Raw genomic sequence first — 13,001 nt, 5'->3', positions numbered from 1 at the left:
CCCACAAATGTGGTTTTCAGTGGTGTTTCTTTAAAGATGCCAGGTCTTTAGAAGCAGCTGTGTCTTTCACTTTCTTTTTAACTTTCCTGAAGTAAACTGACTCTCCATTCTCTTTCTAGGCATTTTTTGTCAAAGAATATATCTTAAGTCACCCTGAAGATGGAGAGAAAATTGCACGGTTAAGAGAGCTAATGCTTGAGCAGGTAAGGTGGGGGCAGAAGCCAATCACCTGCTCTCTTTCCTGCCTAACTATTTCCCATCTCCTTGGTTTTCTATGTCGGTGTTCTAACAGAAGAGGTCAGCTAAGCATTATAGATTCATCTGTAATGTATTCCAACTTGCTAATTTTTACTTTTACTTCCCACTTGGATGCAAAAATAAATTTAACAATGAGTAAACTATGACAGCCCTTTAAAATGGACAACTTCATGTAGTCTCTTGGACTAGTGTTTGAATGTTCTCTCCCTAAAGACTTGCTGTAGGCTTGATGCCAACTTTTCACTCAAAATTTGGGGCTCACGTAAGTTCAGACCAACTCGAAATAAAGGAATAGATAAATGAATGAGTGAAGGAATGAGATTCTTACTTAAATGTTATAGTAAGGGGCAATCAATAGACTTTGCTTTAAAACAAAGACTAAGCCTATAGATGATAGGATATGGACAAAACGAGATACAGGCTCATCATTTTCTACTCCAAAGAAGCATAGTTTATTTATTTAGTTCCAGCAAGTACAAAGAACTAGAGTAATCTCTTTGCCTGCTATGTTCCTGGAGCTAGCTCTTGGCCTGAAAATGGTTTGAAAACCTCTGAGGTAGGAGACATGATGGTCAAGAGGCTGAGTTAAATAGGAAATAAGGACATTTAACACCCATAAAAAATGGAATACGTATGAAAAAATGTGACCAAAGCATCTCCTTCTACTTGATAATACCAAATTAATCAACAAATAAAGCAAGCCCTTTTGGGTAAGAAAATGATGAGGTTGTATCTGATTTTCATCCATATTTTATGCTCTGCAGGCTTAATCCACAGACCTTAATACTGGGGAGACAGAAGTGGCCATGGACAGGTACCATGGCTGGAAGAGGGTCAGTTATGCAGCTTCTAGAAAAGAGAAAGGAGTTACTTTAAGGTGACCTGCAAGGAAATCGAGAATAAGTTAAGTTCTCGATGAGGCCCTAGGGGTGATGTAGATATTAGAAGTGAGCAAGTTAGGTTATCCAGTTCTTAGGATTATGGAATGACTGTGGCCTTTGTTGATATTCAATGATCAGTATTTAACCTGAGCACAGTCTCTTGTGAGTGGTTTGCCTCACTGCAGGACTCTTACTTGGTGTATTCAGTCTGACTGAATTTTTTCCCCAGAGTTAAAATTAAAAGGACCAAGAAGACTCTCAAGAAAAATAAAATCGGGAATCTTTGTTTCCTCCACATCCTGCCTGTGTTCACAGGGCCTTGTGGAAAGAGCTGTGACATAGGAGACTTTATATCTCTGTCATAGGATAAGCGGTACAAGTGACTGCCATGTGACCTTGGGCAGGTCACAGCATCTTCGTGAGACCGTAGTAGTAGGGGATTGGGCTGGCAAGGGCACTACCCTCAGCTGGACCTCTGTGAGGTGGTTCAGATAAACTACCTGGGGGCCTCGGAGATGCCCTGCCCCAGTGGCTCTTCCAGAAAGGACTTGGCCCAGCTGAGGGGAGTGGTGGCCGTCGACAGAAACTGTTGGTGCTAAGGTCCTTCAGCTGTTGCCTCAGCTGCAGAATGCTGCCTGGCCCACGATCACCACCTTCCTGGGTGGCCCGCATCCAGTGACTGAGGAGGAGATATAAGGCCCGGCCATCTGGGCCCAACACAGCAGAACTCTGACAGCCTGTTTGAGGCCCAGAGCTCCCCTGGTGTCGGCAGAGGCTGACGTGACTGCCGTGTGTCTCGGCTTCTTTTTAGTCAGTCCTGCTTCTGCCGCTCCCTCACACAGACAGTGATGCCAGGTGACTCCCCAGTAAACATCCTCATCTCCATGCCAGAGTCTACTTCTGGGAGAACCCAACCTGCAACGTGATTTGGACAAAACAGAGTCTTACAGCGAGTGTTTAAAATGGAAACTGGATTCCTGCCCTTGAGGTCAACTCTTCCATGCCCTTCTCCCTTCATCAGACTCTTCCTTTACGCCTCAGACATCCACTCCACTCTCACTACTCCCTTTAAAGGTGTCCTTGAGGTTCAAGGTATTTTTATTTTTATGCAGATTGCTGGCGGTGGGTGGGGGCCGCCACAGTCCTGCCCACGTACAGAGGGCGCTGGACGCTCCAACCCCCCAGGCTCAGTCCTGTTGGACCCGAGCTTTCAATCTTGAATCTTCACAAGATGTCAAGATAAAAACCACTGTGGTGACGGTGTGATTCACTTTCCTCACAGTCCGTGAAATTTGTTCTTTTGACCATGTTAGCATGGGGGCATTTTTTTAAATGTAAAAGATAGCTGATACTCAGAGGAATTAAGCACTATTCATAGTTGAAGAACAAAAGAAACTTGAGTTGTTTGTGTACATCTCTTTTGGGTCCTCACCACAGAAAACCTCTTTTTTTTTTTTTTTTTAAGTACGAGCTGCTCCTTATTGCATTATAATAAGTGAACCAGAATAATCATTTTTGACAAAAACAAAAAGAATGGCAACTATTATAGAATTCCTGTTCCTATTCTACCTCCATGTCTTCCTCAACCAAATTCTGAAAAGGGAGGCGGGGGGAGGAGAGATGGGCACAGCAGAACCTGGTGGAAGAGAAAGAGTATCGTGAAAAAGGGCATACCATCCAGAGAAGAGATCCCTTGGGGAGAAGCTCCTGACCCCACCAACAGGGAGCAGCTCCTGCCCAATCCTGTGAAGTACAGAGGGGAGCCAAGCAACACATAACTGCTTAAAAGGGTTGTTATTACAGATCTAAAATACATGGGAAAGAAACTTCGGGTAGGAGGAAAATCAGAAAGACCTAAGTTTGAATCCCCATGCAGGATCGTTCTGATCCTCAGTGCTCTCACCTGTAAATGAAGATTGATTGTTCGTATCTTGTGGGGTTGAGAGGATTAGCCATAATGCATGCGGAATGCATGGTACAGTGCTTGACCCTCTAGCAGGCACTTGGTGGAGTTATTCACTGATGTGGTTTTTTTTTCCTTTTCTTGTTATCAAGGCACAGATTTTGGAATTTGGTTTGGCCGTGCACGAGAAGTTTGTGCCTCAAGATATGAGACCCCTACACAAAAAGCTGGTCGACCAGTTCTTTGTGATGAAGTCAAGTTTAGGGATACAGGTATGTACCCAAAGTGTCCACAGGGGGCAGTCTGACCACTGCCGGTTGCTTTTTGTTAGCGGGACGATGAAGTATCCAATAGTGACATCTTTTGGTTTTCCTACCAAACTGCACCATCTTACCAGGGAGTCCTCCAGTATTAAAATTTTGCATCATCTTCTATTTGCCTTGTTCAGCTTTTATGAAAACAAAAAAGGGCAAGAAAGCTTAATAATACTGAAACTTACCTTTATAACCTTACGTAAAGATTTCATAACAATATGCTAAAATACCTCACGAGTTCTTTTGCCCCTATAATTACTCGTCTAAAATATTTCCTTGACTCCCTCTCTAGGAGTTCTCTGCTTGTATACAAGCCAGTCCAGTCCATTTTCCTAATGGAAGCCCCCGTGTGTGTAGAAACTCAGCACCTGCTTCTATGAGCCCAGATGGTACCAGGGTAATTCCTAGACGCAGGTAAGTCATATTCTGAATTATCTGACAATTTGGCATCCCCCCAAGATCTGGAATGATTCTCTCATTCTTTATGGCACGATTTGTCAAATACGCTATTTCTTAATGAAATAATTAACCCGCGAGGCAGCTGCAGACATCTGCCACTGGTAAAACAGCAACAGCATGAGAAATAAATAAACTCAAACATTTGATTATATTGAGGCAAACAGGAGACAACAAAATGGGATGTATATATTTTTTTTATTTGGTTTTATACGATGCCAGCATGTGATAAAGTGCAATTCAGAGACTGAGTTAATGACCATTTTTTTCCCCCCAAAACAGCCCATTAAGTTACCCAGCTGTCAACCGATATTCTTCCTCCTCACTGTCCTCACAAGCTTCTGCTGAAGTAAGCAATATTACAGGGCAATCAGAAAGCTCTGATGAAGTCTTTAACATGCAGGTACTTGATTGGCTTTTTAATCGTCTGGTCGTGTGTATTCCTTTTCTGTCTCAATCATGAGAGTTTCTGTCCACTCTGCTGGGCTATTGAACAGATCTGCGAGCAAGAACGTTGAGTTAAGGACAAACCTTTAAACACTCTCACTGCTCTGTTGGTCTCTGGAGTCTACAAAGAGGTTTCCCCCAAAACTGCTCCCTCCACTCTCAGAAGACGTGAGCAAGAATGGGAAAGCCTGGGCAAACTGCGCAGGGTTAGCTTTGAAACCTGCCTCTGATTTGCTTCTTCCATTCGGGACCCTTGGAGCCTGTCACCACATCCTGGCTGCCTCTTAGCATTGCTAAGTGGCCTCGTTGCTTCACAATACACAGTTGAGAGGGCCATTATACAATTTCTCTACTTCTGCTCATGTCAGAAAATGTTCATAATAAAAAGATTTTTACTGAAGAAACAAAATAGTTTTTAAGGACATTAGTCAGTGTAACTCTGCAACACAGAATTTTATTTAGACCCTGCTTATACAGCATTTATAATAATTTAGTAAGAAGAAGTTAAGATTTTCCTCACCACTGTCTTTAGAAAAGGGACATAGTACATATTGCCAAATTCATGCCTTGAGCACATTTTTGGAGAAAACAAGAAGGTGCATTTTCTGCTTTTTAGAAGCACTCCCCTGTCTCTGTGCCCTAGGCTGGGGGTCCTTCTGCTTGTCCGTTAGTCAGCGAGGGCTACCTGCTCCTCCATCCCAGTAGATCCGGAAAACTACTAACTAATTCAAATGCGTTCCTTTGGCTGGAGTCAAAGCCTCAGATTTTTTTTTTTTTTTTTTTTAGAGTATTTTGATTTTAAATCTTGGATTCTTGATTAATTCAGACACGCTTCCTTATCAGCCTGAGATTTTTCTCTATTTCTATATGGCCTTTTTCTTTTCGTTTTTGTTTTGTTCTTGTTTGTTTTCTGGCTACTTTGAAAGAAAAGGGCAGGGATCTTGTTTTCAATATGTCACTGTTGTCTGGAGCCTCTCAGCAGTGGATGATAACAGCTCCCATGTATTTGCAGCCAAGTCCATCTACCTCAAGCTTGAGTTCGACTCACTCTGCTTCACCTAATGTGACAAGTTCTGCCCCATCAAGTGCCAGAGGTCAGTGCCAGGGTATGGGGCTGACTGAGGGTGCCCCGGGAGCTGTGGCCCCCGCACCCCAGCCCAACATGTCCTCCAGGCAGGTCCAGCACACGCCCTGACGATCCTTCCTTTCCTTCTCTTCTCAGCTTCCCCTTTGTTGTCTGACAAACACAAACATTCCAGAGAAAACTCTTGCCTGTCCCCGAGAGAGAGACCCTGCAGTGCCATCTACCCAACACCTGTGGAACCTTCTCAGGTAGTCCCTTGGGGGGCGTGGAGATACTAGAAAACAAGCCAGTGTCTGAAATTCCTTACATATCTCTGCAGAAAAACCCTGTGCCTGCCAGAGGCAACCAGATGGGCTGTGTTAGACAAGTCGATCTGAGTGAAGAGTGAACCTCTGTGCCAGGCCTGTTGCTCGAAGTTTCTGTTGGAGCCGTATTTCTGATACTGATACACGGGTTGTGGCCTGAGCAGTGAAGTGGAGCGGGAAATGGGAAATGACTTTTCCCTCCTTGACCTGACTCTCTAGTTCATTGCTGCTATTTAAACAGTACAAGGGTAATTAGGTGAATGAGTTGGAGTGTCTGTGTGTGTTTGCATGTGTGTAGCAGGAATTTCAAGCAACGTTCTCCATTAGCAAGAGACCCTTGAGGAGAAACATGATCTGTCCAGCAGCCTTTCTTTTGGCCTGTACCTAGTTTGAGAGAGCTTCAGCGGATTCCTTTCTGAGGTACCCAGGAGCGCAAGGACAATTTCTGTTCACCTTTGCCATTCTTTAATGCACTGGGGGAGGAGCAGTTGAGTGCCCGGGCTTTCACGGTCCCTCCACCCCCGGGTGTAAAGGACCATGGTCCTCAGCTCCTGCCTGGACTTGATTTTGAAGTGATCCTGATGTAGGAAAGATGTTAGGGTTGAAGCCGATGGCCAAGAAAGAATTCTTGAGACGTCTTTGGTGCAAAAAGGTGATTTTATTAAAGCACAGGGACAGGACCAGTGGATAGAAACAGCTGCACCGGGGTCATGAGGAGTGGCCTGTATATACTTTCAAGTTGGGAGGGGGTTAGGGATAGCGTAAGTCTCTAAGGAATTTGGAAGCAAGGTTCCCAGGACCTTGAGGGGCTAGCTGTTGTTGGAAAAGTGTCATATATTACCGTCTAATAAAACCTGACTCATGAGACCCTTCAGATGTGTATCGATGGGCCATATGCTTGGGGGATGATTGCCAACATGTATCTGGGGGGTGAGGGGGTTTAGAGATAAAGGAAGTTTCCAAAAGAATTTTTATATGTTAAAGTAGGCTTACAGGATCCTGGGGGTGGGGGGGGTGGGGGGGATGTGGTCAGGCTAGGATTGCCTTTTGATCCTTAGCGAAATATCAACATCAAGGCAGTTGAGTCCCTAGAGGAATATCCCTCTGCCTGTTTCTCGGACTTGGTCAATGGGCTGTAGGTAGTAAGGAAATCGAATAATTTTGCTTCTGCCTTTGTTTCCCACATCCATCCTCTTAGTCCAGGTGAGGGCAGGGCCAAGGGCTTGGCTCTCTGGGCACTTCAGGGGCTGTGAAGGGTGGTCTCCAACGTGAAGATTCTTGGGTAGCCCTGCGTTTTACCGATGATTTGGGAATAATTTAGGAGCAGAGAACAATACTTACTTATGTTCCAGCTAATTTTTCTGTTTTTCTACACCACCCTGGCAGAAGTCTGTAGCTGCATCTGGAAATGGATGAGAGCGAGTGGGATGTGGCTTGATTGGTTTATCTTTGCTGATTGTGTAATCTTCCCGAAAGCCCCAGGATACCTCCTCTGCACAACACTGATGTCTCGCAGAAATTCTCTCTGAGTGCGTTTGGCTGAACCAGCTCACCAGTTTTCCTTCCCTTTGTCACTTGATGTTGCAAGGGAATTTCACACTTGGTCCCATCTGCTCCAGGAGCTCATGTTGCCCACATGGGGGACTCTGAAAGCCTTCCTTGATTACCCTCCGACTTTTCCGCTTTTGGTAAAACGTGAAGCAGTGTGTAGTTGCCAAAACCTCAATAATACACATTGATATGGTGCATCTACTTTTAAGGACTTGCACTTTTTCTCTTAATGTATTAGGTAGAACCATGTAAAACTGGCATTCTCATGGGTTAAAAATCGTAGAATATTGTCCATTTCATGTTTTTAACCTACGATCGAAAACATGTCCATTCACTAGAGATTTTTTGAGCTAATATTTCTTAATTCTTATCTGCGTTTCATATTGCCAGTCTAAGCATTCTTATTTATAAAGAGCACCATAGCTTAACTGCTGCTTACTGTTTTTCCCTCCATTTTATTATGAAAACTTATTTACCATTTACATTTAAAATCTAATACAAACTTCTTAAACTTAAGACTCTTCTCCCCTTTTTTCCTTAAATATAATTGAATTCTTGGTTCCCAGGCTCATCATGTACCATATAAAAGTTATTTTGAACCAAAAGTTTCAGTTATGAGACAATCATCTCATTTTCTAGAAGGTCTCACATGACAGCATATTGCACCATAAAAATAGACTCTTGTACCTTTGCAGAGGCTGCTGTTTAATCATATTGGAGAAGGGGCCTTGCCACGCAGTGACCCAAATCTTTCTGCACCTGAGAAAGGTGGGTATGAAGCCAGCCCCCTCATCGGTCCCGGCAGGCGTCAGGGTTTGTTTTGTCCTCATTTTCTCCAGTCTATCGTGTGTCTATGTGGAAGGCAGATCTCCGGATCTTTAATAATCGGGACTAATGTGCCCTTTAGGGGATTCATGAGAGACAGTCCTTCGTGATGCATTCTTTCAAAACTGTTTTCTTGTAGGATTGAACAGCAGAATCTGAGCAAATTAGGAACTCCTCGGTTACATGGCTTTTGGGGTCCGGGCACCAAGGCAATGCCTGTGCTCCCTGAAACAAAGCTGCTGAAGAGGCTACTTATTCAGCACAGTGAAAAATAGCACCTTCCCAAATGGATTCCCTGGTCCCACTCTTTGTTTCCCTTACAAAGCTCATTCTGCCAGTTCATCTCTTGTTTGTGGTGACTCAGATACTATTTAAGAATTGCAATCCAGTGCATAATGGAGTGTGCCCTGCCTCAAGGTCACACAAAAAATGAGAAACACACGCAAGGCAGTTAATAGCCAATTAGCATCGGTCTGTGCAACACGGCAGGCGATGAAGAGCAGATTCAATGTGACTCTCTCCACCGTGCGGGTGGGGGCCTGCCGCAAGTCACCTATATGCCTCGCTCAGGGTCAAGCCTCAAAAATCCAAGCGGTCCCCTAAGCCAATGAATCGAGCCACTAATGAAATGTTCCCATAAAGTGCACTTTAATTGCCCTCATTAAGAACTAAACTGTATTGTCATTGGACTACATGGATAGATTAACATTAAAACTTTCCTTGGGAGATTGAAATTAGTGAGATGGTAGCTGAAATGATTTTAAAGCCCAAATCTTGCTTGAATGTTACACGTCGAATCTTAATCTTTGCCTGGAGAACTTAGTATTTTTCTCAGCCCTTCTACCAAAGAAAACCACAAAGCCAATTTAAAACGAACTGAGAAAAATTATTTTAAGCGTGGTGATTCCATCCCCTGAAAGTAATGTGGTAATTTCGAGTAAAATGTTGAAATCCTAGCCGTGTCCATCAGATGGCAGTGTCTGTCCAGGGAGCAAGCCACTAGAAATTCTAAGACTTGCTTTTGGAAACCTGATTTCCTAGCAGCTATTTATAATCGTCCGTCTCTTGCCCTTGCTCCTAACAGGGTTGTTCCATATTTCTGCATCTTACTGAAGCATGGAACAGACAAATTACAAAAAAAGGAATGATACTGTCAGTATTCCAAATTACTTTTTTTTTAGGACATACTTCAGTATAATCCATTGATTTCAGGAACAAGGGTCCTTTTCCCAAAGAGCTGGTCAACAGGATGGTGTGGCATGGTCATCGTGCGAGGTAGCTGAAATATTAGCCTGTCACTGCCTTCCCCCTTTTGGGGTGCCACTTGTCCAGAAGTTTCCACTAAAAACCAAGTTTGAAAATATTTTAGCGACTACATCCTCCATCTGTTATCCAGCATCTAAAACACATTTGTAATTCTCCACAGGATTCTACGGTTCTAGGGTAGAGATCTGTAGTTCTCTTTGACTGCTTGAGGGGAAATAAATAGACATGCTAGCACCCAATTAAATGTCAACTGTAACTGTGAGGTAGAAAATTAAATAAAGGTTTAGTATATAGGAGGTCTCTTGGGGGGTTTTTTTGTTTTGTTTTTTTTAAATCCAGTTGATTTTTTCATTCTGGATAATTTTGACTTTCTTCTAAGATCTCAAGCGTTCGAAGGGCAAAGTGGACCATGTGTTTTTAGCTGTGTTATTCCCTTCCAGCTGTGAATCCCACCCCTAGCAGCTGGAGCCTGGACAGTGGGAAAGAAGCCAAGAACATGTCGGATAGTGGGAAAATTATCTCTCCCCCTGTCCCTCCAAGACCCACACAAACTGGTGGGTATTTGAAGCATTTGAACAATCACTTTTATAAAATAACTTTTATGACTACTCCAGCTTGTCGTGAATTCCTCAGAGAAAGGTAGGCATTTGGGGTCTGAGGTAAAAACCTTAGTAGCTTAATTCATTTACAGTGTTTTCCCTCTTTCCTGAATTTTCTAGCTACTGTAAGTCAGACAGTACTCCGTTCCTTATAAACTCCATAGACAGATTCTGTAGGTTGTTCTCCTGCTAGGCACCATCCTTAAAATTTGGGGAGGTACCCTAACCTTTGCCAAGCCATTAATATTTTCTCTGTCCTTTGCTTGAACCACCTCATTCTTATCAACCTCTGCTAACTCAGCCACTTCACTCTTACTCAGGACTGATGCCAGGGTTTCACATGGCCCCGACATAGGAATTGACTGACTATAACTTTTGATAGGCTTGTGGGGACGTCCATTGCTATCCCTTGCATAAAGAGGTCTGTATTCAAGAGTGAGTGAAGTTTCTCAGGGCGCCTGGGTGGCTCAGTCAGTTAAGGGTTCGACTATTGATTTCAGCTCAGGTCATGATCTCAGGGTTGTGGGATCGAGCCCCACATCACGTTGCATATGGCTCTGCGCTCAGCGGGGAGTCTGCTTGAGATTGTTTCCCTATCCCTAGGCCCCTCCCCCACCACACACCCTCTGATTTGCACACCGGCACTCTCTCTCTAAATAAATAAATCTTAAAAAAAAAAAAAAAAGTGAGATTTCCCAAGGGCTTGATTCAGGGGACTGCATCCCCTCAGGTGGTGGTTTAAGAAGCAAATTCTTTTTTTTTTTTTTTTTAAGATTTTATTTATTTATTTGACAGAGAGAGAGATAGGGAGAGCAAGAACCCAAACAGGGGGAGTGGGAGAGGGAGAAGCAGGCTTCCCACTGAGCAGGGGGCCCGATGTGGGGCTTGATCCTAGGACCCTGGGATCATGACCTGAGCCGAAGGCAGATGCCTAGTGACTGAGCCACCCAGGCGCCCATAAGAAGCAAATTCTCAGGCCTAATCTTAGACCTACTGAATCAGAAGATCACCATTTCCCGGGTAAGGCCCTAGAGTTGGTATTTTACCAAACCTTTCTAGATTTTGAGAACCACTGAAAATTCTTAAGAAACTTTATGAGTTTATAGCAATAACAGACCCTCTTTCCAACTGAATAAGCCATTTGCTTGGTGACCTTGGTAACTTTGATATGGTATAGTCTTTAAGACCTACCCTGCTGACTCTGCCTATCTTGGTGATGGGGAGAGTCTTTTCAACATTTGCACACATCTAGAGTGGTTTTGGAGCTTTACCAGTACAACTGGCCTAAAAGCAAGAGAAAACATGACATCATTTCTTCACGGATTTTTCTGGGTTGCTCATTCAGGTTTCATTTGTTGTATTTTAGCATCTCATCTTTGTTTTCTTTTTTTACTGACTTTCTCTTTAAAAAAAAAAAAAAGAACTGTGTGCTACCCAGTTTGTTCTATACTGGTCAAAGCTAAAAGTCACCAATAGGTTTTGAAAAGCATGTGAGATTTTTCAACAGAACAAGAAACAACCAGGCTTCCTCGATAACCCACATCAGAATACCACTGTGGCCCGAGATGGTTAAGATTCATCAGCCAAGTAGTTTGTATCTATTCAGGCTGTACAGATATTCAAGGAGTCTCCAGCTTAAACTGGTTGGATCAGTCATGTCAGAAACTTGAAAGGCATTTTCAGAGGAACAGTAATACTGATGGTAGTTAAGATCCTAGGCCCAGTCAAACTTGGAGGCAAGGACACTGACGGCACTCTTTTAGGTCTGTGGGGGAGAATGCCTTTCTAGAGAAACATCTCCGTGGACAGGCTGTGGCTGCAAGGGCTGCTGTGGAGTCCACGGTGGTGGGGTCACGGAAGGCCTGTGTCAGGAGGACGAGGAGCCTAAGCGGCAGTAAACTTCGGCTTCCGCCACACACAGCAGTGGCAGGAATACGGTTCCTAGTCAGCGTGTGTCTCTCCACTCACATAGGACTTTCTTCTGTCATCCACCCCCGCAACTGACAGGCTAGAAGGAACCCTGGTGTTTGAAAGTGGCAGGGGCTGCACACCCCCAGGCGGCCACAAAGGGCCACTCCCCCTGGTGCGCTAGCTAGCACCCAGAGCACGCAGGTGACCTCTCCTCTCCCACTTTCACCTGGCAGGGCTGCCCTCCCTTCTGCACTGATTGCTCTCCTGGTCTGTCCTCACATCATCATCCGTGGTCACTGTCGGGAGATCCGTAACTGTCTGTCTGTATTTCCTTCAGCCTCTCTCTAGTTTTCTTAAGAGTTGCAAACCTCACTTTGGCAGCTGGGAGAAGGGCAGATGATCACAGAGCAACAAACCCTGAACTCAATGAAACCTCTGTGGGTGGAATTGGGAAATCTGGCTTATCCTCACCGTGTTGACTGTGTCACAGCAGCTTTCCGTGTGCATGGTTGTGTTTCAGGGGGCTGGACCTGACCCCCGAGCACACAGAACAGTGCCATCACATGCCGCCTCCCAGCTGTAGGGCTTGAAAACCCAGGGGGAGAAACAGAGAGACAGCACTTCTTTGCCATAATGATGAAATCCATAGAGCACTACCACCACCACCAACCCCCCCCCCCCATCCCCCAGGGACAAAGGGAAGACCTGAGTACAAGCATGAGGGAGAGAAATGGAAAACTTCTCACTTCTTGTTTGGATGTGGCCAAGGGTTTTCTATTTCGGGAGTGCTGGGAAGTGAAAGGGGAGGCTGGTGTCAATTTATGCTCATGGATCCCTTCTAACCAGCCTAGATGGTGTGGGTCTCCTTGTTGCTCAGACCAAAGTCGGCAGCTATTTTCCAAAGCCTTCTCCCTGGCACCTCACTTTTGAAACAGATCAGGCCGTGGAAAAGCATCTGGACTTCTGGGAAATGGGACATTGGACCAGTTCGAGCTCCTGTCGCTTCTGTATAGCATCATGTATGCGCTGGTGACTTTTCACTAATTCTCCCATGTCTTGGTGAGGAGTCTGTTTTGGACAGGCATCATTTAGTTTCTCCTCTACCCCCCTTGCCCAGGAGGTCTGTAGGCACTGGACCATCTGTATGGGGTTGTACACAGAGGGCATGTGCAGATAGTGAACCTTCTGGTTTTTCTCAATT

At 44.5% G+C, this 13,001-nt stretch overlaps 1 protein-coding gene across 7 annotated transcripts in view; it reads left to right on the top strand.

Moving 5' to 3' along the window:
• Positions 1-13,001, top strand: part of DOCK4 (dedicator of cytokinesis 4) — a 424,485-nt gene that overhangs the window by 405,565 nt on the left and 5,919 nt on the right. For 4 of the 7 annotated variants that reach the window (XM_036066398.2, XM_036066397.2, XM_036066396.2 and 1 more), the window contains 8 exons: positions 120-203; positions 3,195-3,314; positions 3,649-3,770; positions 4,095-4,215; positions 5,272-5,353; positions 5,482-5,591; positions 7,895-7,967; positions 9,731-9,844. In XM_036066398.2, the coding sequence (XP_035922291.2) occupies positions 120-203; positions 3,195-3,314; positions 3,649-3,770; positions 4,095-4,215; positions 5,272-5,353; positions 5,482-5,591; positions 7,895-7,967; positions 9,731-9,844 (826 nt within the window). The remainder of the gene's footprint in view (positions 1-119; positions 204-3,194; positions 3,315-3,648; positions 3,771-4,094; positions 4,216-5,271; positions 5,354-5,481; positions 5,592-7,894; positions 7,968-9,730; positions 9,845-13,001) is intronic. The other 3 variants (XM_036066401.2, XM_036066400.2, XM_036066399.2) reach the window with 2 other exon arrangements.

Source organism: Halichoerus grypus, chromosome 12, assembly GCF_964656455.1.
Source record: "Halichoerus grypus chromosome 12, mHalGry1.hap1.1, whole genome shotgun sequence".
NCBI classification, from domain to species: domain Eukaryota; kingdom Metazoa; phylum Chordata; class Mammalia; order Carnivora; family Phocidae; genus Halichoerus; species Halichoerus grypus.
The sequence above is the reverse complement of the archived record's forward strand: the minus strand, read 5'-3'. Positions and strand labels throughout refer to the sequence as shown.